Source organism: Crocodylus siamensis, chromosome 4, assembly GCF_052110815.1.
Source record: "Crocodylus siamensis isolate JL-2025a chromosome 4, ASM5211081v1, whole genome shotgun sequence".
NCBI classification, from domain to species: Eukaryota; Metazoa; Chordata; order Crocodylia; family Crocodylidae; genus Crocodylus; species Crocodylus siamensis.
This window is the reverse complement of record NC_143398.1, coordinates 2,925,809-2,950,426: the sequence shown is the minus strand read 5'-3', so window position 1 is coordinate 2,950,426 and position 24,618 is coordinate 2,925,809. Positions and strand designations below refer to the sequence as shown.

Genomic DNA, 24,618 nt, shown 5'->3' with positions numbered 1-24,618 from the left:
ACGTACACATCTCCTTTACATATAAGGCAACAACTCCTTTTTTTCCTTCCTGAACAAGCTATACCCATCCATGACCATACTTGGGTCATGTGCATTATCCCACCATGTCTCTGAGAGAGACCCTGGGGGGCCACCAGTCTGGCACCCCTCTAGATCAGCAGCCAGGACTGGGCCCTGCTTTGCCCACCCCCAGTAATGCCACTGGGTGCTGGCACAGAAAAGAGCGGTTCCCCTAGCACAGATGTGTACAGAGCTGTCATGTTGGGAACAGTGCCCTATGGTTGGAAAAGAGCACGTCCAATGTCCATCTTCACAACGGGGAGAAGCCTAGGCCTACAGATTGACTTCAACAGTGGGGAAGATCTTTGAACAGTTCCTGAATGGAACAGATGCAGAAAGAAATTAAATGAAGAAAACCACATGGGTTTATCACAAAACGAACACATTTGAATAATCTAATATCACTCTGCGATAAGATAACAGGCTTCTTGAATAGAGGTAATGCAGTTGCCTTAGTTTATCTAGATCTAAGCAAGATTTATGATGCTGTGCCTTATGGGAAATTATTGGTCAAACTGGGAAGGACAAGCATCAATGCTACATTCTGGAGGAGGGCAAGGAGATGGCTCGAAGGAAGACTTGTGATGAAAGAGGAGTTTGAATGGAGAGCAGTTACCAGGGATGCTCCTCAGCGAATGGTCTTAGGCCCTATCCCGTTAAACAGCTTCATCAGTGAGCCTGATGCTGGGAATAGAAGTGTCCTTGTGCCATGCACAGACAGGGCATATTGCCAGTGTGGAAGCAGATTGGATTATTTTAATCTTGTGGACTGGAGCATAACAAATGGAGTGACATTTTAACAGTATGGAGTACAAAGTCAGGTACTTAGGCAACTGTAATAAGGACTTCAGCAGTAAGATGAGGAAGCACAGACTGGAGACATCTGAGGAGCAGAGGGACCTAGGATTGTGGGTTAATCAAGAAAGAACCATGAGCTGCTCCTGTGATGCAGCTGTGACAAAGGCTAATGCGATTTTAGGGTGCATTTGGCAGTGTATGCGGGTAGAGGCAAAGGTACAAGTCATTGGTAGGAGCACATTTTAGATACTGTGTGCAGTTCTGGTCACCATTTAAAAAAAAAGACTAACTTAAACAGGCATGAGTTCAAATAGGCCTCTAAGATGGTCAATGGAATGGACACCTCTCATGAGGGAGGATTAAAGGAGCTTTGCTTATTCAGTTTAGTCAAATAGATACTAAAAGTGCATAGGCCACTCACTACAAGTACATCAGTGGACTATTAGTGAAAAGAAAGAGATTTTTAGACTGAACCCCACCCCCCAACCAAACAAAAAACCCACAAGATCAAATAACTAGAAATGGGTGACAAATACATTTCTTTTGGTAGTTAGAAGATGATTTCTAACTATAAGAGGAGCTAAATTTTGAACGGCCTTCTGAGCAGCGGGGTGAGGACAAAGAGCCTGCACTTTTTAAAGACTGACCTGGATATTTCATAGATTTCATAGACATTAGGGCTGGAAGGGACCTCGGGAGATCATCGAGTCCAGCCCCCTGCCCAAAGGGCAGGAAGTCAGCTGGGGTCATAGGATCCCAGCAAGATAAGCATCCAATTTACTCTTGATATGGTGATAGGGGAGACGGTTTGAGCACAGGGGAAGGGTGCCAGAAAAAGGGGGTGCTCATCCTGAGAAAGCTGCCTACCCGGGTCTGCCTGGACTTCCCATCTCCAGAACGGCACAAGGCATGTAATGGGGCACAAGGTGTTCAGGGAATCGTAGCTGTGTAGTGTGCTACTCTGATGGGGGGAAGAAACGGCCCCTATTCTTTGCTGTCTAAATTAGCTTTTTTTTGTACCTTGGACATGGGCTTTGGTGCCAGAAAATGGGGTGAAATCCTGCCCCCAGCAGCAAGGAACTTCACTGCCCCTCCAAAAAGCAACAATTCCCAGGACACTTTGCACTGGGGGCTGCTTGCTGTGCCTGCCAGCCGCAAGGCAGGGGAAGACAAGGGAGGAGGGAAAGGGTGAGAGACAATGGCTGTCAGTGCATTTTTCCCATGCTTTGCTCTGATCACAGCACCCAGAGTGCAGGATCCCAACTACTACGCGGGACCTTTGTTCCTAGATATGTCATCTTGTATCGGGACTCAGAGGATAGTTGGCCTGGGAGGGGTCTTGGGAGGTCACAACTAGTCCAGGCCCCTGCTCAAGGCAGGATCATCCCTATCAAAACTATCCTACAGAGCCATTTGTTTAACTTTAACCCATTTTTAAAACTGCACGAACAATCCTCATCCACGGCTATCAGCCACGCTACCCCAAACATCAGACCTATCTACCTTACCAAGGTGGAGCAGGGGGATGAGGACTCTGCCAGGGACCCGCCACTGCAAGGGCAGGAAGCAGTTTGTTCAAATACACTTGTGAGATGCAAGGATGAGGAGCACACCCCCTGCCATGGAGGGAGGCACGGCCCCCACAGCCCGTGGCAGTCTGTCTGTGGCATGAAATTCCCTCCTGATCACATCTGTGGCAACTGGTCTGACCCTGAGGAAGAGGCAGACCCTCTAGCTGGGAGCCTCTCCATGTTTTTCAGTCCCAGTGTGGCAGGGTGCCTCTCCAGGGGTGGCCATGAAGCCCCGGGAGACCCTGCAGCCCTCATTTTCTGGGCACTTGCCCCTTCAGTTGCCCACCATGCGTTGATGCTTATTATTTTTATGAGGAGGGCTGCCCCAGGGCTTCCCAAATTGCTCTCAAATGACCACCAGGTGCCCACAGTCCCTGCGTTATGGGCTAATGGCATGGCTCAGTTCCTCCCCTACATGGCCCATGACTCATAGATGACATTTGCGTTGATGCTTTCTTACTTAACCCAGCCTCTGGGGTTCTTGGACCCTCGCTGGTCTCACACTCTCAGCCCCTCAAATCTGGGCTCTGGACCCCTCCCCTGGGTCCCTAAAAGCCTTCTCCTCCCCTGAGTTCAGGGGTGGGCAAAATACATTCTGTGGGCCAGATCCAGCCTGCCACGTGACTGGATCCGGCCCCCGCAGCACTCTGCATAGGCCCAAGCCCCGCTCGCTCATGCTGGGGCACCCCGGGGCCAAGTTCCTGCCAGCACCTGCAGACTGGCCCCAGCCAGCGCGCCCCGCTTCTGGTGCGGCTGCAGCCGGGTGCTGTTCTGCGCCCCCCCACCTCCAGCGGCAGATCCTGCTTCTGACTGTGCCGTGCCGTGCCGCTCCAGGGGAGCAGCTTCAGCCAGGTGGCTCCGGCTGTGGTGTGCAGGGCTCCCACTTCAGCTCCTCACCACCCGCTACTAGAAGGCAGCTGGGAGCTGAAGCTGAAGCCCAGCATGCCCACCCTGAGTGGCACGGCGTGAGCAAGAGCAGGAACAGGAGCCACTGCTGGAGATGGGGGGGCACAGGCAGAAGTGCAACATGGGTTGCCCCGGTGCAAGCTGGCAGGGCTCGGCCCCATGCCGAGCACCACGGGGGAAGCATGGATCGCACCACCTGGACACCAGCCCAGTCACCATCTGCAGCCCACCCCAACGCTGCTGAGGGAGATGAAACAAAAACCCCAGCATCTGTAGCAAGAGGAAGGTGAAAGCTTCTTTCCCAGCCCCTGCGGCAACCAGCGAAGTCCAGAATGGGAAACCCAACCACTCCCCGCTCTGCACTGAAACCTGAGGACCATAAGCAGAGCTTCGTGCATCACACACCCCAAGGCAGAGGCAGAGCTGCCCCTTCGGTCATCCCACCCCCTCCATAAACGTGTCCCAGGTCATTAATCTTCTTTCGTAACTCATCCAGTTGTGCAGCCTCTACTTCATTCTCCTGTTGCTGAGCACCGTCCTCCAGTTTCCAGTGCAAGTGTGTAGGTTTCCTAGGCTTCCCACTGCACTAGGCCGCTTGTCCAAGTTTCCTCTTCTTATCAGCTTCTTTTTTGTGTTGTAGCTCACTGAAGAGCTCCCTGCTAAGACAAGCTGGTCTCCTGCCATGCTTGCTAGTCTTCATGCACATCGGGAAGGTTTGTTCCTGCACTCTCAGGAAGGCTTCTTTGAAGTCCAGCCAGCTATTCTGGACTCCTCTCCCCCTCAGACTAGCCTCCCAAGGGATCCTTCCCATGACTTCCCTGAGCAAGTTGAAGTCTGCTTTTTTGAAGTTCAGGGTCCTTACTCTGGTGCTCTTCATCCTTCCTCTCCTCAGGCTCCTGAACTCAGTCTTCTTGTGGTCGCTGCTGCCCAAGTTGCCATGCACCACACTACATTCCCCACCAACTCTTCCCTGTTTGTGAGCATCCGGGCAAGAAGAGCACGGCCCCTAGTTGGTCTCTCCAGCACTTGCACCATAAAGTTGCCCCCAACACTCTCCAAACACGTGCCTGTGCCCTCCCAGCACATGTCGGGGTGACTGAAGTCCCCCATGAGAACCAGGTTCTGTGATCGGGAAACTTCTAGTTGTTTGAAGAACGCCTTATCCACCGCTTCCTCCTGGTCTGGTGGTCTATAGCAGAACCCCACCACACATCATCCTTGTTGCTCTCCCTTTTGATCCTAACCCAGAGGCTCTCAACAGGCCTGTCTCCAGCTTCACACTGGCATAAAGCTCCTCCTCCTCCAGGCACTGGGACCCTGCCTCCCACACACCGAGCCCTGCACCCGTGTAGTGAATGCCTGGTGTGAGCTTTGCAGGACACACATGGTTTAACATCCTTTGAGGTCAGTACTAGGCCTGATCCCAGTGTCAAGAGAGCCCCAGCATGTCCCAAGCAGATTTCGGTAGAAATTCCCAAATGCAGCCTGCACTAACTACTAAGAAAAAACTCCAGTAAGGAAAACTGTAAAGGGATATGGATAGACCTAGGACTAGCTGGTGGCTGCCCTCTATCTGAGAAGTGATGGAGAAAACAGAGGTGGATAGGGGGGATTCCCTTAGGCAGACCGGGAAAACTGACATTGAATGCGATGAGGTGACCTGAGCAATCCCAGGGGAGCTCCCCAGTCCCTCCCAGAGGCACTCTGGACCTGCCCCACCGAAACCTCCCCAAGCTGAGCAGCAGGGACTTTGCAAGCAAGAAAATGGCTGTGCAGAAAGTCTGGAAGCCCAGACTGCCAGGACACATCATGGATGTCAATACAGACTGCATGCGCCTGCGCAGGGGAAGACACATGACACTACTGTGCTCTTTCAACTAGCTGAAAGGGAGGTTCAATGGTTGAAAATTGAAGTTAGGAACATTCAACCTGGAAACAGGAGACAACTTCCTAACCATGAGTGCAATTAACCATCACAAAGGTTCACCACTCATTAACTGCTTAACTGTAGGGAAGAATAATTTATTATGCATCAATTATACAATTAATCACAAAACTAATTAATCACTTATACAGAACAAAGCAACAACCATGATTACGGGCCTGGAAAGCAAGTCTTATGAGGAAAGGCTGAAAGAACTAGAATTATTTGTGGAGGGCAGTGGCGGGGATGATGCTCAGGGGCAACCAGCACGGTTTCATTAGGGGCAGGTCCTCTCAGACCAACCTGATTGCCTTCTACGACCAGGTCACAAAATCACCGGATGCAGGTGTCGCGGTAGATGTAGTCTTTCTGGACTTCAGGAATGACCTTTGACCCATTCTCATTAAAAAGCTAGGTAACTGTGGCATTGCCTTTAGGAGGAGGCTAGATGTACACCTTGCTGGGGTCATTTGACCCCAGTACTCTTCTTGCTATGGCAGGGGGTTGGACTCGATGACCTGCTCAGGTCCCTTCTGACCCGACCAACTATGAAACTATGATGCCTACACAGTCAGATGGGTCGCAAATTGGTTAGGGGGCCGCACTCAGAGAGTGGTGGTGGATGGGTCATATTCAGCCTGGAGGGATGTGGGCAGTGGGGTCCCCCAGGGCTCGGTCCTTGGGTCCGCACTGTTTAATCTCTTTATTAGCAACTTGGATGAGGGGGTGAAAAGCACCCTGTTTTAATTCACAGACGACACCAAAATTTGGGGTGAGGTGGGCACGTTAGAAGGGAGGGACAGGATAAAGCTGGACCTGGGCAGATTACAGGGGTGGGCGGATGAGAACAGGATGGGATTCAACACTGACAAGTGCAAGGTGCTGCACCTGGGGAGGAACAACCAGCACCATACCTACAGGCTGGGAAACTCCCTTCTCAGCAAGGCAGAGGTAGAAGAGGATCTTGGAGTCATCATTGATGCCAAGATGAACATGGGCCGGCAGTGTGGGGCGCGGTCAGGAAGGCCAACCGCACCTTGTCGTGCATCCACAGATGCATCTCGAGCAGGTCCAAGGAGGTGATCCTCCCCCTCTATGCGGCACTGGTCAGGCCGCAGCGGGAGTACTGCGTCCAGTTCTGGGCGCCGCACTTCAGGAGGGATGTGGACAGCATGGAGAGGGACCAGAGGAGGTCACTCGCATGGTCAGGGCAGGTCCTATGAAGAGAGGCTACAGGACCTGAACCTGTTCAGCCTCCACAAGAGAAGGCTGAGGGGGGATCTGGTGGCCTGTTAAAAACTAGTCAGAGGGGACCAGTGGGGAATGGGACAGACCTTGTTCCCCCAAGCATTACTGGGAGTAATGAGGAATAACAGCCATAAGTTGTTAGAGAGCAGGTTCAAACTAGACATCAGGAGGCGCGACTTCATGGTCAGGGCGGCTAGGAGCTGGAACCAACTTCCAAGGGAAGTGGTCCTTGCTCCTACCCTGGGGGTCTTTAAGAGGAGGCTGGATGATTACCTAGCCGGGGTCATATGAGCCCAGTTTTCTCTCCTGCCTGGGGCAGGGGGTCAGACTAGAAGATCTGCAAGGTCCCTTCCAACCCTACATCTATGAATCTATTTAGTCTGTAGAAAAGGAGCCTGAGGGAGAATAAAGCTTCAGCAGGAGAAGTTTAGGGGAGGAACTTTTGGACACTGGGGGTGATCAGGTGCTGGAACAGGCTGCCTTGATAAATTGGACTCTCCATCCCTGGAAGTTTTCAAGAGCAGGCTGGACAGACATGTGGCTAGGATGATCCTGCCTTGAGCAGGGGCTAGATTTGACCTTGCAAGGTCCTTCCTGCCCTGCTTTTCCATCATCCTGATCCACTGCTGGAATGACAGTGCTAGTGCTACAGCCTGGCGTATGCAAGACCTCAGACCTGAGGATCACAGTGATTTCATCATGGTCTTAACAGTCATGAACTTGTGCTGGCTTTGTCAAAGATCTTAGATTTAATTGCCCGCAGAAGAGCTGGGAGAATAAACCCTGAGAGAGTAAGGTCATCGTGGGAGCCTAGCAGCAACGGTGAACTCCACCTTCAGCAGCACTGTCCCCACTGCTGAGACCCTGTGGCCCCAACGTCCAGCTCCCATGGAAGAGGCTTCAGCACTGAGCCCGGAGTGAAGGTGCAGGGAAAGGATCCGTGCTGTGAACAGGGCAGCCTTGTGCAACAGGGCGAAGGCTTGCGAGCCCAGACGCCCTCCTGCAGACTTGTGGGAGTGACTGCAACCATCCTGCTCTGCAGCTCCCTTCGCCAGGCTTTTTGAGCAGGAAAGGTCTGCCCCAAGGGTAAGATCCTCAGTCATGGGCTGCACCTCCCCTGACCGCTCACCTCTTCGGCTCCTCTCTGCAGCCAGGCATGAAGCGAGATGGAAAGGAGCTCGTCAGTAATCCAAGCCAGGCAGCTCTTGGCGCCTGGGCTGGACGAAGGGTTTACGTGTTGACTCTGCGGGATGTGCAGCTCCTGATGGTGAGGGAGTCCTCACAGTCAGGATGCAGCTGGCCTGGATCTGGCCTGTGATGCCATTTTCTCTGGCCCGTGGAGCCAGGGGCATTAGTGGTGTTTCTCGGGGGCAGTGCAGTAGGGGAGCTTTGGCAGGTAGGATGCAGCCACAGCCTGGAGCTCAGCCGTAACAAAGCATCCCCCCGCTGCAAACACCGTGCTGACCGCTGATCTAGCCACTGCCTTGAAGCCAGACCTCAGCACTGACCTCAGTCAGCTCAGGAGAGACGGAAGATCCCGATACCTGCCCAGATGCATTGCTGTCTATGTGAGGCACAGACGCGTCAGCCAGCCATGCTGTGGCACCTTGGCATTGGTCTTGGCTGGCCAGATAAGACCAGGCACAGGGCTAGTGCATGAGCTCAGCACAGACCCCCTTGGCAAGCAGCTCTCCACAGTGGACACAGGTCACCTGTGAGCCTCCCTTAACAGCAGGGGAGGAGGTGGATGTCCAGCTTCCTGCAAATCGATACCCACCAATGCAAAGGCTCCTTTCCCCATCTTCCCCCTTGTCACTTTTGCTCGTGTCCAAAGAACGGATGACTGACACACTAACTACACACGAGAGCGGCCAAAGGGGCACATGAAAGAAAACACAGATTCACGGAAGTTTAGGACTGGGAGGGATCCCACACAAATGAGAGGGATGCCACGAGGACAGTGAGAAAGGCCACGTGCACTGCACTTCCGGCAGCACCTGCAGTTGCTTGCTCTTTTCTCTCCTGCATGTCTCCTTTGCACGCCCGCTGTGTGGTGAAACAAACACGTGCAAGCACGGAGAATGTGCGGAGCCCACATGGAAGAGATGTGACTAACACACAAGCCTGAGCAGCAGCTCCCTCACTCAGCAGAGCCTGGATATCACCTGAGCCTCTTCGTCTTGGAAAGAGACCACCCTCCCTTCCCTGAGAGCCTGGATTCAGTGCAGAAGTGGTGATGTGCCAATGACAAAAGCACCATGGTCACATCCTCAGGGCACTGTGCTATTGTGAAGGGCCAAGCTGAATGTCATCAAAGTGAGCCTGGCATGGCCTTTGGGTGCCTCAGGCTTGCCAGGAGACCTGCAATCTGAGCAAAGGCACGGGGAACTTAGTCCTGGCGAGACTGCTGACCCGCCAGAGCAATCTGTCCATGCTCCCAATGCCAAACCAGAGTAACGGCTAACTTGGAGAGAAACCTTGGGGAGCACCAGGGGTTAATTTACATGCGGCTCAGATCTGAGGCCCTTCGATCCAGCAGTTGCACCCCAGGAGCTCAGATGGGTGAACATGAATAGCCACACGCCCCCCAACCATGGCTGTAACACAGGGCCATGCCAGAGGCACTCACAAAACAAGTTTACGAACTACAGGCGAGGCCAGGCGTCCTCTCCCAGTTAAATCTGGGACAGGGTGGGCTCACTGAAAACCAGCCGGTTGCTGATACCGTGAGCTGCAGATTGAGACGCTCATTCCCACCACCCCGGAGTCGTGATCATGAGGGAGACCCTGGGCTGGGTCTGACAACCAGCCCGATGAAGCTGCCGTCTCCCAGGCCCGTTGTAGAGGCGTTCTGCACATCGTGTCTTACCAGCACTGCGTCCCCGCTGTGGCTCTGCTCCCCCGGCCTGGAGGAGGTAACCACCAAGCACCAAATTCTAGGCCAGTGACTCTCAAGCAGGTGCTGTGGCACCCCGGGGTGCTGCCACTTCCCCTAAAGGCTGCTATGAGGTGTGAGGAGGTGACAGCAAAGAAGCTAAGCAGAGAAGTTCAGGCTCAGCTTTGCTCCTGCCTGGCCAATTTCCCACCTCCCTGCCCAGCCCCTCTGCCAGCAGGTAAGCACAGCAGTATAAAAATTAGTTGCTGAAATTGGGTGCCACTCAATTTACAAAAGTCATGGAGCAGGACTTGAGTTCAGAAAGGCTGAGATCCACTGCCCTGTGCCTCCTCCACGGAGAAGACAGAGGTTGGGTGGGATAGGAAACGATACAGCCGTAAAAAAGTTCTGTCTTTTTAAGGACCTTTCCTATCCCCAGTTCCGTTGCCTCTGAGCACCTCACAACCCTCCCTGGATTCATTCTCACAAAACCCCTGTGAGGATGGGAGATGCTTTCACCTCAGAAAGACTAAGGGCCGGATCTAAGTGGGTGGACCAGGTGCCACAACAGACTTCAGACAGAGTTCAGGCATCTAAGTACGGAGAGTCAATGGAGAGCAACCTGGCCTGAGCAGCCACAAAACCATGTAGGCGCCTGAACCCAGCGGGCACCTCCCTTTTGTCCTGGAAGGATCTTTAGGCAACCAGACATAGGATATGCTCATAAGCAACCCGGTTTCACTGTGATCTGGACAGGAGCCAGAGACGCCCGATCCATTCGGGATCCTCAGAGCACGCTGGACAAGCCAAAAACTTGGAGACCGTGCGAAGTGCAGCAGCCACCACCACTCTGCTCTGAGACCACAGGGAAAGCGGCAGAGTGCACACCTCATGTGCAGCAGCACTCACCCAGGGAGAGGGAGGCCTGGGCCACAGGCCCTTCTGAGCCCGAAGAGGGATCAAATGCAGGAAGTATCCTAAACACCTAGCTGTAGATGCACCTGGGTGAGTGGAGGCACACTCCATCCCTGCTGCCAAAGCCACCCGTCAGTCGGGTGCCCTGGATCTCAATATGACAGAGGTTCCTAAGCTCCAGAAATGACTGAGAGTCTGGACACGCACCTGAGCCGACCAGCTAGCTCTGGGTGCCACCTGCCCAGCACCAGGGTGCTCAGGAGTACCCTTCAGAGTGGGCTAGCTCTCTCCTTGAAACCTACAGGAAACCTAAGCACCTACCTGGATCCGGCCCTACGCGACTTACGAGGAGAGGCTACGTGACCTGAACTTGTTCAGCCACCACAAGAGAAGGCTGAGGGGGATCTTGTGGCCTGTTATAAACTAGTCAGGGGGGACCAGCAGGCATTGGGGGAGTCCCTGTTCCCCCGAGCACCGCCAGGAGTGACCAGGAATAATGGTCACAAGCTGGCAGAGGGGAGGTTTAGGTTAGATATTAGGAGGCACGACTTCATGGTCAGGGCGGCTAGGGTCTGGAACCAGCTTCCAAGAGAAGTGGTGCAGGCTCCCACCCTGGGGGTGTTTAAGAGGAGGCTGGATGAACACCTTGCTGGGGTCGTTTGACCCCAGTACTCTTTCCTGCCATGGCAGGGGGTCGGACTCGATGATCTGCTCAGGTCCCTTCCGACCCTAGAAACTATGAAACTATGACTCGCCTGTGGTCCGGCTGGACACCTGCGATGGAACGGGGTGCAGGCTCATGGTCTCTAGAGGCCCAGGTCGAGTCCTAACCATTGCTCCATCCTTCCCCTCACTCATTACTCAGTTCTGCAGCGGAGACATCAGACCAGGTCCTGGCCCGTTCCCTGCCTGTGTAGTATTCATTTTTCCAATGCTGTTTCCAGCAGCTGGGGCAGGAGTGTAACTTGTCATTGGCTGTGCAAACCTGGGTGTTGGAGGGGAGAGAGATGTTGGGCCCAAGCGGATAGGAAAAATCCCTGGGGCGGATCGGCCTGGGACCCAATTTTTGACAGGGCCCAGAATCAGGACCAGCTGCTTCAGAGGACATTATAAAACCATGCGGGAATGATCCTGGAAAGCCTGCCCGGTCTGGGGTTTTCTCTCAGGCCAGCCAGCCCAGGGTGGGCTCACTCCCGGGGCACTGGGCTTGTAGTCATGCTAATTCTTCTAAATCTTAATTCACTGAATCAGAGGCCCAGGAGAGACCACAAGGGTCATCTGGGCTAACCTCCACATACATGGCAAGGCCTTGATTATTCCTATAAATACCCACTTCTTATTTAAAGGATAAGCCTCTTGAGGCAGGACTGTTTGGGCCTGTCTCCCCTGCAGGACACACCGCAGTGAGATGACAATGGAGAATTATTACCATCGTGATCAACAGCTGAAGTTGCTGGGTTTGCTGGAGCCTGTATGTGGAGCTCAGAGCGGGACAAGCCTGTATGTTAGATGCACCATGGTTTGGAGAGTGGCAACAACGGCAACCTGATTACATCTGACAAATTCCCATGAAGTGGGTTGAGCCGTGACAAGTTGGGGAGAAAGAGAGAGGTGGCACGCGTCTACGCTGGATATCAGCAGGGCACTGGCACGGATTTCGGAAGTGGGGAAGGAGCCTGGATTCATTTGGGGAAGTTGCAGAGCACAATGTAAGGTTTAATGGCTTTGCATGCTAGGGTAAAGAGAAGGGAGTGGGGGGCTGCAGCCTGCATGCGCTGGGCTGGGCTGGAAGGGCGAGGCAGCCCTTTTGGGCCAGGCTGTCTGCAAATCTCCTCCCTGCCCAGGCCAGGGGAGACATCAGCCTGCCCTGTCCTCAATGCATGTGGCTCCGCATTACAACTGCGATTATAATCAAATGTTGGCCTTCGGGGTTTTGCTCTTCACCTGTGGAGTCAGTGCACAACTGAGCAGTGCTCTGGCTGGGGACCAGCCTTGCTGCGACAGCAGACGCTGGCCACACTGGGAAGCAGAGGTGGAAGGAGATGCACAAGTGCTGGGATGTAGTATGGACAACCCTCGCTGCTCACACACTCAGGGTCAGACTGATCCCCAGATATGGGGCCAGGCAGGAATCCTCCCCCAGGCCAGCCTCCAGGGATGGTGATGATTTCTGTTGTCCTCCGCAGCACAGGGCATTGTTCGCCGGCTAGGAACATCTGGGCATCTCTCACCTAAACCCCCCTGGGCACTGGTGCCACCTTGGCCTCCGCTGCTCCCTGCCTGTGGCACGTGGCACCTGGGTCTCCTGAGAAGTGTAATCCTTGGGCCTAACTCAAACCTTTGGGCTCTAGCCAAGGGACACAAGTGAAACCGAGTGGTCTGAGAAAGAGGCAGTCTCAACAAAAGGTTGAAGGGCTCCTTTCTGGCTTAAATGCCATGAGCATGTGACACCCCCAGGCACACAGCTGGAGAGCAAGGGGGTCTCCAGGGAGCCACAGTCACCTCCACAAGCGGGTCCCGCAGAAGCCACATTCCCCTGGAGGAGCTGCCCTCCAGGCCCCTGAACCCTTCCCTCCTCCATGGCCCCTGCAGCCACATCAGGGTCCCCAGAGTCTTGCTACGAACTTGGCTCATAAGCTCATGAGTCCCTGGCAGCAGCACAGCCCCACACCCTGTTCCTGTGGCTGAGTCTGCCCAGGGTCTTCTCTCTCGCTGAATCGGCAGAGTGGAGCGCACCAAGCATGCACGCGGGAGGAGCGAGTACAGCGAAAAAGCTGAGAAATCAGACAAAAGCCATTCAATATGGAACTAACTCCCTGCTGAGAAACCCGAACTGGCAAGAAAGGGACATGCCTTTCTGAATGCTGAGAAGTTTCACTAGCCAATTTACAGACTAATGAGGCAAGTAAAATGCACATAGGCACATGTGCATGTCATGTATGCACCTACGTGCACGCGCGCGCGCACACACACACACAGAGCACACAACCATATTGTGAGAGAAACACAAACACGCCCACCTACACACAAAGCCCTTTTGTGATCTATGCAGAGCAAAGATGATTAATGAATGCTAGTAGGAAATCACTGCCAGGATCCAAGCCCAAATCAGAGGGTCCCCACCCACGGCAAGGTCTAGACAACGAGCAGCTCTTCACTGAAGCTGGCAGCCACTTATTCAAGCCTTCCCCATTGTGTCCTGTCTCTCGTGCGGAGGGAGGGCACTCAGACATCACAGCGCCTGTGGTCACACAGCTCCTTTACTGGCTCCATTCCTCGAGACACTGCCATTGGCTTTGTGGCAGTCTTCACCCTGTACTGTAGAATAGGCCCCCCCGCCCCGCGGCTCCCCTCTTCCAAATGCCTTCGGCACAAGGGCTGGAGCTGACCGCCCGACACGAATGTGAGAGCATTCCCAGTCCCTGAGGGACTCTCCTTAGCCGACGTGAGATCACCTCCTGGTTATCTGAGCCACGATAACCCTGATGTGGTCCAGGTGCACCGACGGCACGAGGCCCTGGGGCTGAGTGCACGGAGAATAGAAATGCCCCTCTGGCACAGCAGGGGCACCCCCAGACAGGCCGAGGTACAGCCTGGTCATGCTCCCTACACTGGGATCACTTCCCCAAATAGCCAAGGACCTCCGCGTTTATGGTCAGAAGGCAAGAAGCACAGGACTGCCCATAAGCCTGGGGAGGGCACAGGCCCTGCCGTGAGGGGCTCCCAGTGCACACCTCACACACTGAGAGCACAAGGCATGCATGCCGTACACCCACCATGGAGGAAGGCGCAAACTCCTAGGAGCCCGCGACTCTACCAGAAGACACCGTTCAGCGTGCAATGGAAGCATGTTACAGCGGGATGCGGCTCATGCACGATGTGCATGGACAGGCTGAACCCCTCCAGGGTCTGGGCATGAGACAAGGAAGGAGAGAGCCCCAGAAGAGTCCCTGCTGCACAAGGGCGCCGGGGCTGGCTGCGTGCAATGCCGGCACCGCCAGCAAGAGCAGGGCCCTGGGCACTAGCGAGCGGCAAAGCTGGGGAGCCTCCCCTCCCAGCCCCAGGACCAAGTGAAAGAAGCAGCCCTTACCTTTGGCCCCTCGCAACACAAACCCGAATCCCTCATGCTCCCTCTTCTGCAGCACGGCCGTCTTCTCCTCAATGATGTAGTCACTGGGCAGAAAAGAGCACAAGAGAATGATGCTAGGGTTAGATTTCAGCACCATGCTGCCAGGCGCAGGTGGCCTTTGTGCCTTTCACAAGGAGACCTCTTCTGATCGACCATCTCATCTCAGCAAGGAGTTGGGCACAATCTCTCTCTCTCTCCCTCTCTCGCGCTCTCTCCCTTGCCCACTGACAGAACAAAAAGGCGAAAGCTCCTTCTCCCTCCCTGTGTAGGTGGGGGTCAGCCCTGGCTGCCGGGATCCCCTGTCTGCCCACCGAGCCCCCTCTCAGTCACCTGCATCTGCAGGCAGGGAGCTTACTGCTCCAACACTGGGCTTCCCTTTACATGATGCCCTTAGCATGTAAGTGAAGAGCGAGCTGCTCGCGTGGAGTTGCGGGGAGGGGCAGCCGTCCGTCCGTCAGGGAGGATTCTCTCGGAGACTTTCCGGTTGCCTCCCGCACGCAAAAATAAGGAGCCTGACAAAAGGGATGTGGCTCTTTGGTAAGTTTCCTGGGAGAGAGAATAGCAGAGTTTATATCCTCACGCTGCCGCTCTGATCTTCCTTAAAATCCCCCCCTGTTGCTAAGTAACGGTCTGTCATTGGGGGGGGGGATGCATTTCATTGTCCTATTTTAACAAAGCTGCTCTCTGCCCTCAATGGCAGCTAGATGAGAAGACTGAAAAAAGCATCCAGTGGTGAGGAGAGAGAGTCGAATGCAGACCCCGAGAGCTAGCGACCCTTGCAACGAGAAAATGTCTACACATTGGAAGAGAGATGGGGAGGGGGGAAAGAGGGGAGGGGGGCAGAGATAGAGAGATGCTCTCAGCGAACGGGAACTTAAATGCAGCTCTGTAAATCCCTCCCAGCAGAGCCGCATGTCTGACATCAGAGTGGAATTAATCAGAGACCTTGGTCCCTTCCAGCAGCACGGGGAAGGAGTTTCACACACCACGCCAAAAAGGGAAAGGCAAAGAGAGAGGGTCGGGGATGTGCCGGCTCCCGAGCCCACACCTACATGTGTGCGGTCATTCATCTCTGCACACCCAGAGCCCAGCAGCAGAGGAACAAAGAGCCAAAGCACCGAGCGCTGCACGCAGGGAGCCCACCGCCACGGCATCAGCACGCGGGTTACACCCCCACAGGAAGCATAAAAGGGATCGAGCCGGTTCAGCTACAGCCGTCTGCACAAGCCAGGCCAAGTTCACACACACTGCAGCAGAAACCCCCTCCCCAAGCACACGAGTGGAGCGCTATATACAGACATGCACACCCCCCAGACACAATGTCATGGCCATGGTGCTGCATCTGGATGCTGCTGCTCTCTGCCGCATGCAACGAGTATTGCGGCCAGTCGAGTTTATCCCAACAGAGATTGGGACTCCTCCTCTGACTGCTGCACGACACCTCGGCTCCCACCCGGGCTCTGTGGCTGTGGTACCTGGGCCCGACATCCACGCTGACACCGGCCGTGTGTTGTGGATACAAGGATGTCAATTCAATGTGCTGCCCTTCGTGTTGTGTGGACCTGGCTGGTGACAATGGCTACGGACTGGTGTGTGAACGAGGGCCTCTATATTGCTACAGACTGGTGTGTGAACGAGGGCAGGGCCATCTGCTCTCCTGCATGGAGCCTAGCTTTCTCTGCGGGGACTTGTGTGTAGATGCACCACAGCCTCTTTTTCCAGGAGAGTTCAATGGCCCTGCTCTAAACCATCACATAATAAATCTACTCTTCTGTTGACAATGATATACAAATACATATAATAAAATACTCAGCTTCCCAGCCACAAAAAGCAATTACAAACTGTTACACAGCTGGAGGCTGAGAGGTGCAAAACAGCCCAGGGAGTCTGGGATCGCCTAATGGAATTAATGGCATATGGGTGTCTAAACCCCTTGCACTGGTCTGAAACCTGTGACTTTATACTGCTCTTTTGGATAACATAAGCATGACCCACATTTATTTTTTACATTGATTTATGCACCTCCCGCCCCAGAAGAGGCTCAGAGCAGCTTACAAGAAACAGCAGATACATGACAGAGGCAGAGTCAAACATTGCAAGGCAATAATGTGCGACAGGGCAAACTCCCCAGACACTGTCCCCAACTTCTCTCTGCCTGCTGAAGGCCTGCCCAAATACAAAGGTTTTACAATGCTTCCGGGAGGTGTTCAGGTTCGGGCAATGACAATGATGGAGCTGTTTCCATAGAAACAAATATATATTACTTCCAGCAGCAAAAATTAGAGAGCGCTAAATACTGACAGCAATAAATGACACGAAGTATGGAAGGAAGGTGCTGTTCTCCAAGTGTCTGGGAAGAACTTATAACCCCCTGAGACTCGGACATGGAGCTGGGCAGAACCAGGGATGTCGTTCCCTCCTGTCTGAGAAGGTCTCGGTCAGTGCCTGAATCGTGCCCTTTCTTACCTGGGCACCGTGTCTCCATCAGCATGTGGGCGATAAGCGCGACAAAGCTCATGCAAGTTATTTACACTGTGTGACACTTGCTGAATGTTTGAATGTAAAGCTTGGGTCAGTGTGCGTTTGGCATCAATAGGCTTGTGACCTATCAGGACTGAGTTTTAAATCCAATTTTTCAGTCATGTGGAAAGAGCAGGGCTTTGGTTGTAATCACCTGCAATTGTCCAGGACATGGGGAAACATATCCAAAGTCTGAAAAAGAGTTTCCTAGAGATTAGGAACAGTCTCTTCATTTCCACTGAACTGACACCTTCTCAGCGGGAAGCAATCATTTAGATATGCAGGCTGTGGACCTGTCTTTATGACAGACGAGAAACCATGAAACATAAAAGAGTTTGAACTAGTATTGTTCAAATCCTCTCTGCCAACTGAGTTAGCAGGGAAGCTGTCTCAGCTCACTGAGAAGTATCTGGGTTTCTCAAGCAGAAGTTCATGCATTTTATTCCTGTGGTGCCTACATGTGCTTAGCCACAGACTGCAGTGTCTATGTACATGCATGTACATGCATATACACTAAAGACATGTGAGCTACGAATATCTACGTCAAGAGTATGAATATACTGCAGGTATTTGGGAGGCACGGGGCAGTGGAGCTTGGCTCATCTCATTAGCAATGGTTTGGGGTGGGTGCAATGCTCATAAGTGGTGAGCCTCAGTTATGCAGGTCACCCCAAACCAGGGCTGCCAGAATTTCAGTCTCCTCTCATGCACCTAGTGATGGGTGCACACACTACAGGTGAACTTCTCCCTCCCTGCGTTCATATGGCAAAGTGCCTTCCTTACAAATTCAGTGGCACAGGCTTCAGACAAAAAACGTGACTAATAATATTTTAATGTCATTATTAATAATACAGCGACCAAATACATTAACTATGCCCACCAGAAGACATGGTTCCTGCCTGGCAAGGGCAGACACATGGGAACAAAGGAGAGCCACTCCAGATGGATACCAGAGGATTGGGAGAGGACAAAAATCTATCCAGGACACTTAAACCAGTCTCCTTGGGTAGTGCCCAAATACCTCCCAAATTCTCCTGCGTTTATCTATCTTCATGACATCTGCTGAGAAAGGGAACACTGTCCTCTCCATTACACAGACAGGAGCTGAGGCCCAGGGAAACCGGTGACCTGCTCCAGTCCAGAGAGAGCAGGGTCTTGAATCTTGGTCTTAAGTACCCTACCCCTGCCCTGTATTTCTCACCAAAGCAAGATCACATTACTTAGCTTTTATTGACACGCATTCCCTCTGCCAATCCACTACCTCCTCCAGGACAGAGCCACCTTCCAGGGCCAGAAGCAAGTGTGATATGTCCTACTGGGGAACACTCATAGCTATTTCACCCAGAAAGGACCACTATAATAATTAGAGAAAGCTTCTCCAGTGGGTCTCTCTTCATTTTAAATAACGGCTGACTGACTGAAGCTGCACAGTGTTTTAGAGTTTACAATTAGTCCTACTGGGGATGGATAGTCCACATTTCTGAGTATCTCGAAACAGGTGCCCATTCTGAAGCAAGCCCTTTCGACTGCAGTGTTTCCTCCTTTCCGTCACAGGTGGCATCCCCACCCTGAAATGCAACTGCCATGCAGTTCATGGCAAGCAATGTTTGGTACTGTACTAACATGAAATAGTTCCCAGCTTCTCCTGGGACAAACAGAACTTGCTTTTAGCCCCAAGCTCTTAAGACAGGGGTGGGCAAAATGCGGCCCAGGGGCCAGATGCGGCCCACCAAGCCGTTCTATCCAGCCCACGGGCCCCTAAAAAATTTAGAAAATTAATATTTATCTGCTTGTCATACAGCCCTCAACAGATTGCCAAAACTCAGTAAAAGGCCCTCCGCCCAAAATAATTGCCCGCCCCTGTCTTCATAAGATGTATGGAGAGGAAAAGCTAAGATACTCAGAAAGGCTGTGAACTTGCGGGGTTTAAGCTCCCTCTCTGCCTCCTGTGCAGCTGGACTTGTGGGCTAGATTCTCAAGATCAATTGAAGTGTTAAGTCTTAATCCCACATTTGGGCACTGCAGCCATTCACCCCAACCTCAGCTGCTGTCTAACCCTCCAGACATCTGATGTCCATAGACACTTAAGTGTCTATGGGTTTAATCCCACAGGCACATGCATTCCTCCTGGTAGGCATGCCCAGAACTACCAAAGTCTTGACAACACTGAGCAGCTTAGTGGGCATGTCTACATGTGCATTAATGTCGTTTTCCTCATGCACATTAAATTTTGTACCTCCAATGTTTGGTACTAAAAAAAATTGTGCATTAGACTGCCCTAATGGACACTACCAAAAGCACATGTTTTTAACGTGATGCTTGATGTGCAGTGGCCTATTTTACTGTGCATTATCATAACTGCACCGTTTTTTATGTGATGCTTTAGGGCACTTCTACACATGCTCTACACAGGTGTGTGTGGGGGGCAGTGCTTTAATTAGAGCAGCTCAGAGAGCCGCAGTGTCTCATGCATCAGCATCCCCATGCTTAAAAATGGCAGCAGGGGCTCTTGAACTAAATCTTGTTTCAACGAGCTTTAGTTCAAGTGCCCCTGCTGCCATTTTTAAGCATGGGGATGCTGATACAAGATACAGGAGGCTGCTGGAGCACACTAATTACTATGCTCCAGCAGACTCGGGTAATTGAGTCTGCTCCAACATGCTCCCCTGCCTATCTTACCAGGAAGTCTGAACTAAGAGACATTTTCTGAGCATATCTTGCCCCACACACAGCAAAGGGGAAGCCTACTTGTATGCAATACCTTGCTGACTGAAACACTCACCTGGTTCAAATCTCTCCTCTGCTTGATCAAGGTTCCCCTCTCCCAGGAAACAGCCCCAATCACTAGGCTATCAGACACTTAGCCGTGGGCCACTAGCACTCTCTTGTGGAAGATGCATCACTTCATAGTCTCTTCATTGCAAAAGAGAACCAGCATCTCCCAGACTACAGAAGCCTTCCAACTCCAGTCCAGTGAACACTGAAGTGATTATGCCAAGTGGGTGAACTTCAACATGAGGGATGGAGAGCCCCTGTGTCAGAAGTCACTACACCAGGGATTACAGCACTGTCCTCTGAGGGCGCAGCACCTCGTTCAAGTGCCTAAGCAAGCACAGGAGAGGTCTAAACCTAGTTCTAGCACATTTTTGAAAGCACTGGGGTTTGGGGTCTGAAGGTATCTCCTCCTCAGTTTTCTGAAAGCAAGGGCTGACAGGGCTGACATGCCACAGTCCTGGACAGGGTTCAGAGTCTTGAATCCCAAGTGAAGGGAGGTTTCTCTCTCCCACCCAGAAGTAGGTACCCAAGGCTCTTTGTAGGTTGGGATGTTGGCCTCCCCCTTCCTCTCCTCAGCATTTTTTGCTGGATGGCAAGACTGTGCCTGGCCCAGTGCTGGTTTCTGTGAAACCCAAACACTCACCCCTCCCTGTGCATTGTGCAGGGAGCCTGGCAGCCTCACTTGGGACTTACTATGAATTTTACTCAGTGGAAAGGAGCTCAACAGCTGAGCACAGCAATGTCCAGGCCCCCCAGCCTGCAAACCTACCTTGCAGTAACCAGGAGACTAGGTTTTGGAGGTGGAGGGTCCAAGAGGGACCCTTGCAGCTAGGTGGAGACTGGAAATACAAGTGCTAGGCATAGCTGGAAGTGTGCACAGCTTCGGAGACAAGGATGAGGAACAGTAATTCCATGTAATGGGCACAGTGCAAATCAATAGCATAATAGTGACTGCGGACAGTCTTCCAAGCATCTCTCACAGTCCATATCTCTAAAAACAACTCACTTCCCTAAACAATTCTCTCCAGAACATTTTGGGCAAATGAAGTCCTTTCACAAAGCTGAGAAATAAAAGTCCAAATCAGGTTGTAATAAAATCTCTCAGCCATGATGACGATAAATACTTCAGGATAAGACCATAAATACAAGCCAATGCATAAGCAGACTTGCAATCCTACATGTGCACGTTCAAGTACATACATATACAGCATGTCTACACATACTTTTACATGCACCTACACTTAGAGCACATTAGCCTAATGTGCATTAAGGTGATTTAGGTGCACATCTACATATGCACGCACTAATGCGCATCAACATGGGTGTGTGGACCAACTTAGGTCTAAAGTCAATGGACACACACCAAGTTAATGTGCATTAATGCGTCTACACATGCACTAATGCAATTTAGCTATTTGCACATAAATATGATACCCATTTTATTCAGGTAACAAATTTAGGCTCAAATAGCCTTAAATCACCATTTTTAAGGTGCATAAAGTCACACATGTGTAGACACGTGCTCTTAATGTGCCTTAAATCAGGCTAATGCACATTAATTGTGCACAAGTAGACACGTCCATACAAACTCAATGACTTGCAGCCTGAAGTCTACAGGCACGTCCATGCATATACCACAATATCATCCTTATACAACAACAAACCTACATCTACACGTGCATGGTATTTATGCATAAAATAAAAAAATGAACTGCTGCACACATAAGCACCTCACAAACTCACGTTCACATCCAAACAAATGTGAACCTTTCTCCATAAAATGTCCGGTGCCAGTGACTTTAAACTGGAACAAAATATTGTCACCAATGGTATACGATGTATTAGCATGGAGTCATGAACGCTGTGTGCCCCTGGAGGCTGGGGGGCGTGGTGAGCTCCTTCAGGTGGCTGCAGCTCTGTCAGCAGTAGGGTGGGGCCTTTTCACAGGGGGTGCACCGCCATGCTCAGGGGGTGCATGTGCACCCCCTACACGTCGCCGATGCACGGAGTTAAAGAACTGAAATCCAGGACCGTTTCTGTTTAATATACAGGACAACATCTTGTATCCAGGTGTCAGTGACAGAGGCATGATACTGAACAAATATGTGTAAGTATGCCTGCTGCATCCTACAAACACATAAGTCATGCTGTTCTACAGAGGTTTGGTGGCTGCCAGCAAGCATGGTTTTGCTGAACAGACAATTGTAGCTTTGTGAAATTGATGGAAAGCAGCCACCTTTCTATTAGGTTAAATGGGAAGCAATTACACCCTCATTTGTTACATGGGAATTGAAACTACAGATACCACTACCCAACCACAGACCAGCATAGCAAAGCCGGAGTGGAAGAAAAGCCACGGGGCCCAGAAAGGCTTCCTGTGGTTGATTGATTGACCACGTGAAGGAGCTGTTAGGAAGCCAAGAAAGACTTTTGGGCAGAGTGCTGGCTAGAAATGCAGGTTTGGGAGTGGTGGGTAAGGAAACTGCCTGGTGTTAGTTCCTGCGTTCATGGAACAAACATTCCTTGTCTGCACCAAAGAAACACTTCATTTGTATCACCAGTTTCTCCTCCTAATGGGAACATTGCCCAACCCCCAAATAGTGGTTAATTACTTGGGTCAAGAGTCATCAGAAACATGCACAGCTCAACTTCTGCTACCATCTCTAATCTGATTTCTTACCCTGAACCTTGCATCTTACCCTCTTTACTATACATTCTAGTATAGCAGAGCTCTTCTTAGGTGCTAGGTACTTCTAAAAAACACAAGTATAGTCAAATCAAAGTAAGGCCAGCAGTTGCCCCACACCCCGCAAAAAAAAAAAGGAAAGCTCAAATAAAACCAGTCTTTTTTTCTATATTCACATACATAACTTAGCCCCTAGTAGAGCCTTAGTAAACAGGACCTTTAAGCAGATAGACCTTACAGTAGGACCTGGAAATCACCAAATCTGGGCTATTTTAGCACCTGCTATCAACCCTTCTCTTTTATACATAGGGACTCTAAACCAACCCCCTGTTGTTTGGTAGAGGGAGAGAGGTGGTTTCTTAGTGAGGTAGGGCACAAATCACTTATGGGATATATGTCAAAACCAACTACTTATGCTTTGCACAGAAATCAAATAGGAATGAATGCATATCCTGGACTACTAGCATTCCACAGTCACATCAAGATAAATTTTGCCTTTTAAGCATATCATCACATGCTGGGAACTGTACCAAGAGGGAGGTCTCGCAAAGCTGGCTGAACCCAATTATCCTGTCATGCATGGGTACCAGAACAGCTAGAACAGATTCATGAAGCACACCTACCTCCCTGTGGATCCCTGGCTATTAGCAATTGCTGAGAAACTAACAGAGAGCCTGGCACTCTCTGAGTGCATCTACACATTCATTAATGTGCTGTAGGTAATGCACATTAAGTTTAGTATCTCTGGGCACTTTTACACGTGCTCCGGGATGGAGGAGTGGTGTTTTAATGAGAGTGGATCTGAGAGCCACTTTAATTACACTTCTGCTGCGTCTCATGTATCAGCATCCCCACACTTAAAAATGGTGGTGGGGTGCTTGAACTAAAGTATGTTCAATGAGGTTTCATTCAAGCACCCCTACCACTATTTTTAAGTGAGGCTGTTGATACAGGAGGTGCAGTAGGTTGCTGGAGCATGGTAATTACCACACTCCAGCAAAGTCAATTAATTGAGTCTGCTCCAACACGCTGGAATTGCAGCGCAACAGAGCAGTCTCTGAGCTCGTGTATAAGTGCCCTCCATTGTGAGGTACATTCAGGCTTTTACCTCATTGTGAGGTAAAAGGTACATTAGCTTATTTTAATGCACATTAGCTAAACAGCATTTTTTTGGTGACGATTTAATGAGCATTAAAATAGGCTAATGCACATTAAAGTGCATGTGTAGATGGACCATCTATCATTTTAAAGGAGAAAGAGCCTAGGGTGAGCCCAGCAGGAGAGATATGGCACAGCTGCAGCATGGAGCTCAGCTGATGAGCCTAATTAGAGGGCACCTGCAACCAACACTGTACTCACCTGACTGGAAAGAGGCAGGGCCTGAGTGAGATCTAAGCCAGGGCCAGCGCCAGCACTCTGGCCTGGAGACTGAAGAGTTCTGTGGCAAACTGCCTGTAGCTGAGAGGTGGACTGTGAGCATGCTATGCTTAGAGGTGGCAAGCAAAGGGCTGAGGGTTGACAAAGGATTAAGGTCCATTACTAAGAAGGATTTTGGATAGATAGATGGAAGGCTAGAGGTTTAGTTATAGCTGGAGAGCTTGTGTTTTTCTGTTACAGTTTGACAAGTGGTTTGGGTTTGGGACTATCCGGGATTGGAGGAGGTCCCCATTGTGGCAGAAAGCCACCTTGGTTTCTCCCCAAAATCTCTGCCCTGTGACAATGTGATAAAATCTCTGTGCTGTGACCATTTGAGTAGGGTGGGCTCAGCAGAGGACACACACCCTCACCCTGTCTCTAGGTAACTTGAGCTGGCTGCAGTCCTGAGGGAGGGGGGAAACCTGCTCCCTCTGCCCACGTGACTGATACCTGGGTGAGGGGCATCTACCTGGTGGGCTGGGATCTGCCCGGTAACAGGTGATGTATTTCAAATGGGTTGGCCGACAGCCAACCGGGGCTGGCCTCCACCGGTCCAGGTGAATGAGGTCACGGGGACTATACAAGTTAGGACGGGGAAGGAGGCGGCCTCTTTGGCCATGAGGTGAAGCTGGAGCCAGGAGGGGGGGACTCAGAGGAGCATAAACAGCTGAAAGGGCCCTCTCCCCCAAAAACTCATGAACCAGGAACAGCCGGACGCCAGAAAGGATCTCACCAGCCTCTGGATGAAGTGTGTGAGTAAGCTACTCGAGATCTCATAGATATCTACCTGGCAGT

General features: G+C 51.6%; 1 protein-coding gene across 1 annotated transcript in view; it reads right to left on the bottom strand.

Annotated features, from left to right (window-relative positions):
- Positions 1-24,618, bottom strand: part of SHANK3 (SH3 and multiple ankyrin repeat domains 3) — a 589,500-nt gene that overhangs the window by 121,339 nt on the left and 443,543 nt on the right. Inside the window, exon 16 of the mRNA XM_090041443.1 lies at positions 14,388-14,470. Coding sequence (XP_089897569.1) covers positions 14,388-14,470 — 83 coding nt within the window. The remainder of the gene's footprint in view (positions 1-14,387; positions 14,471-24,618) is intronic.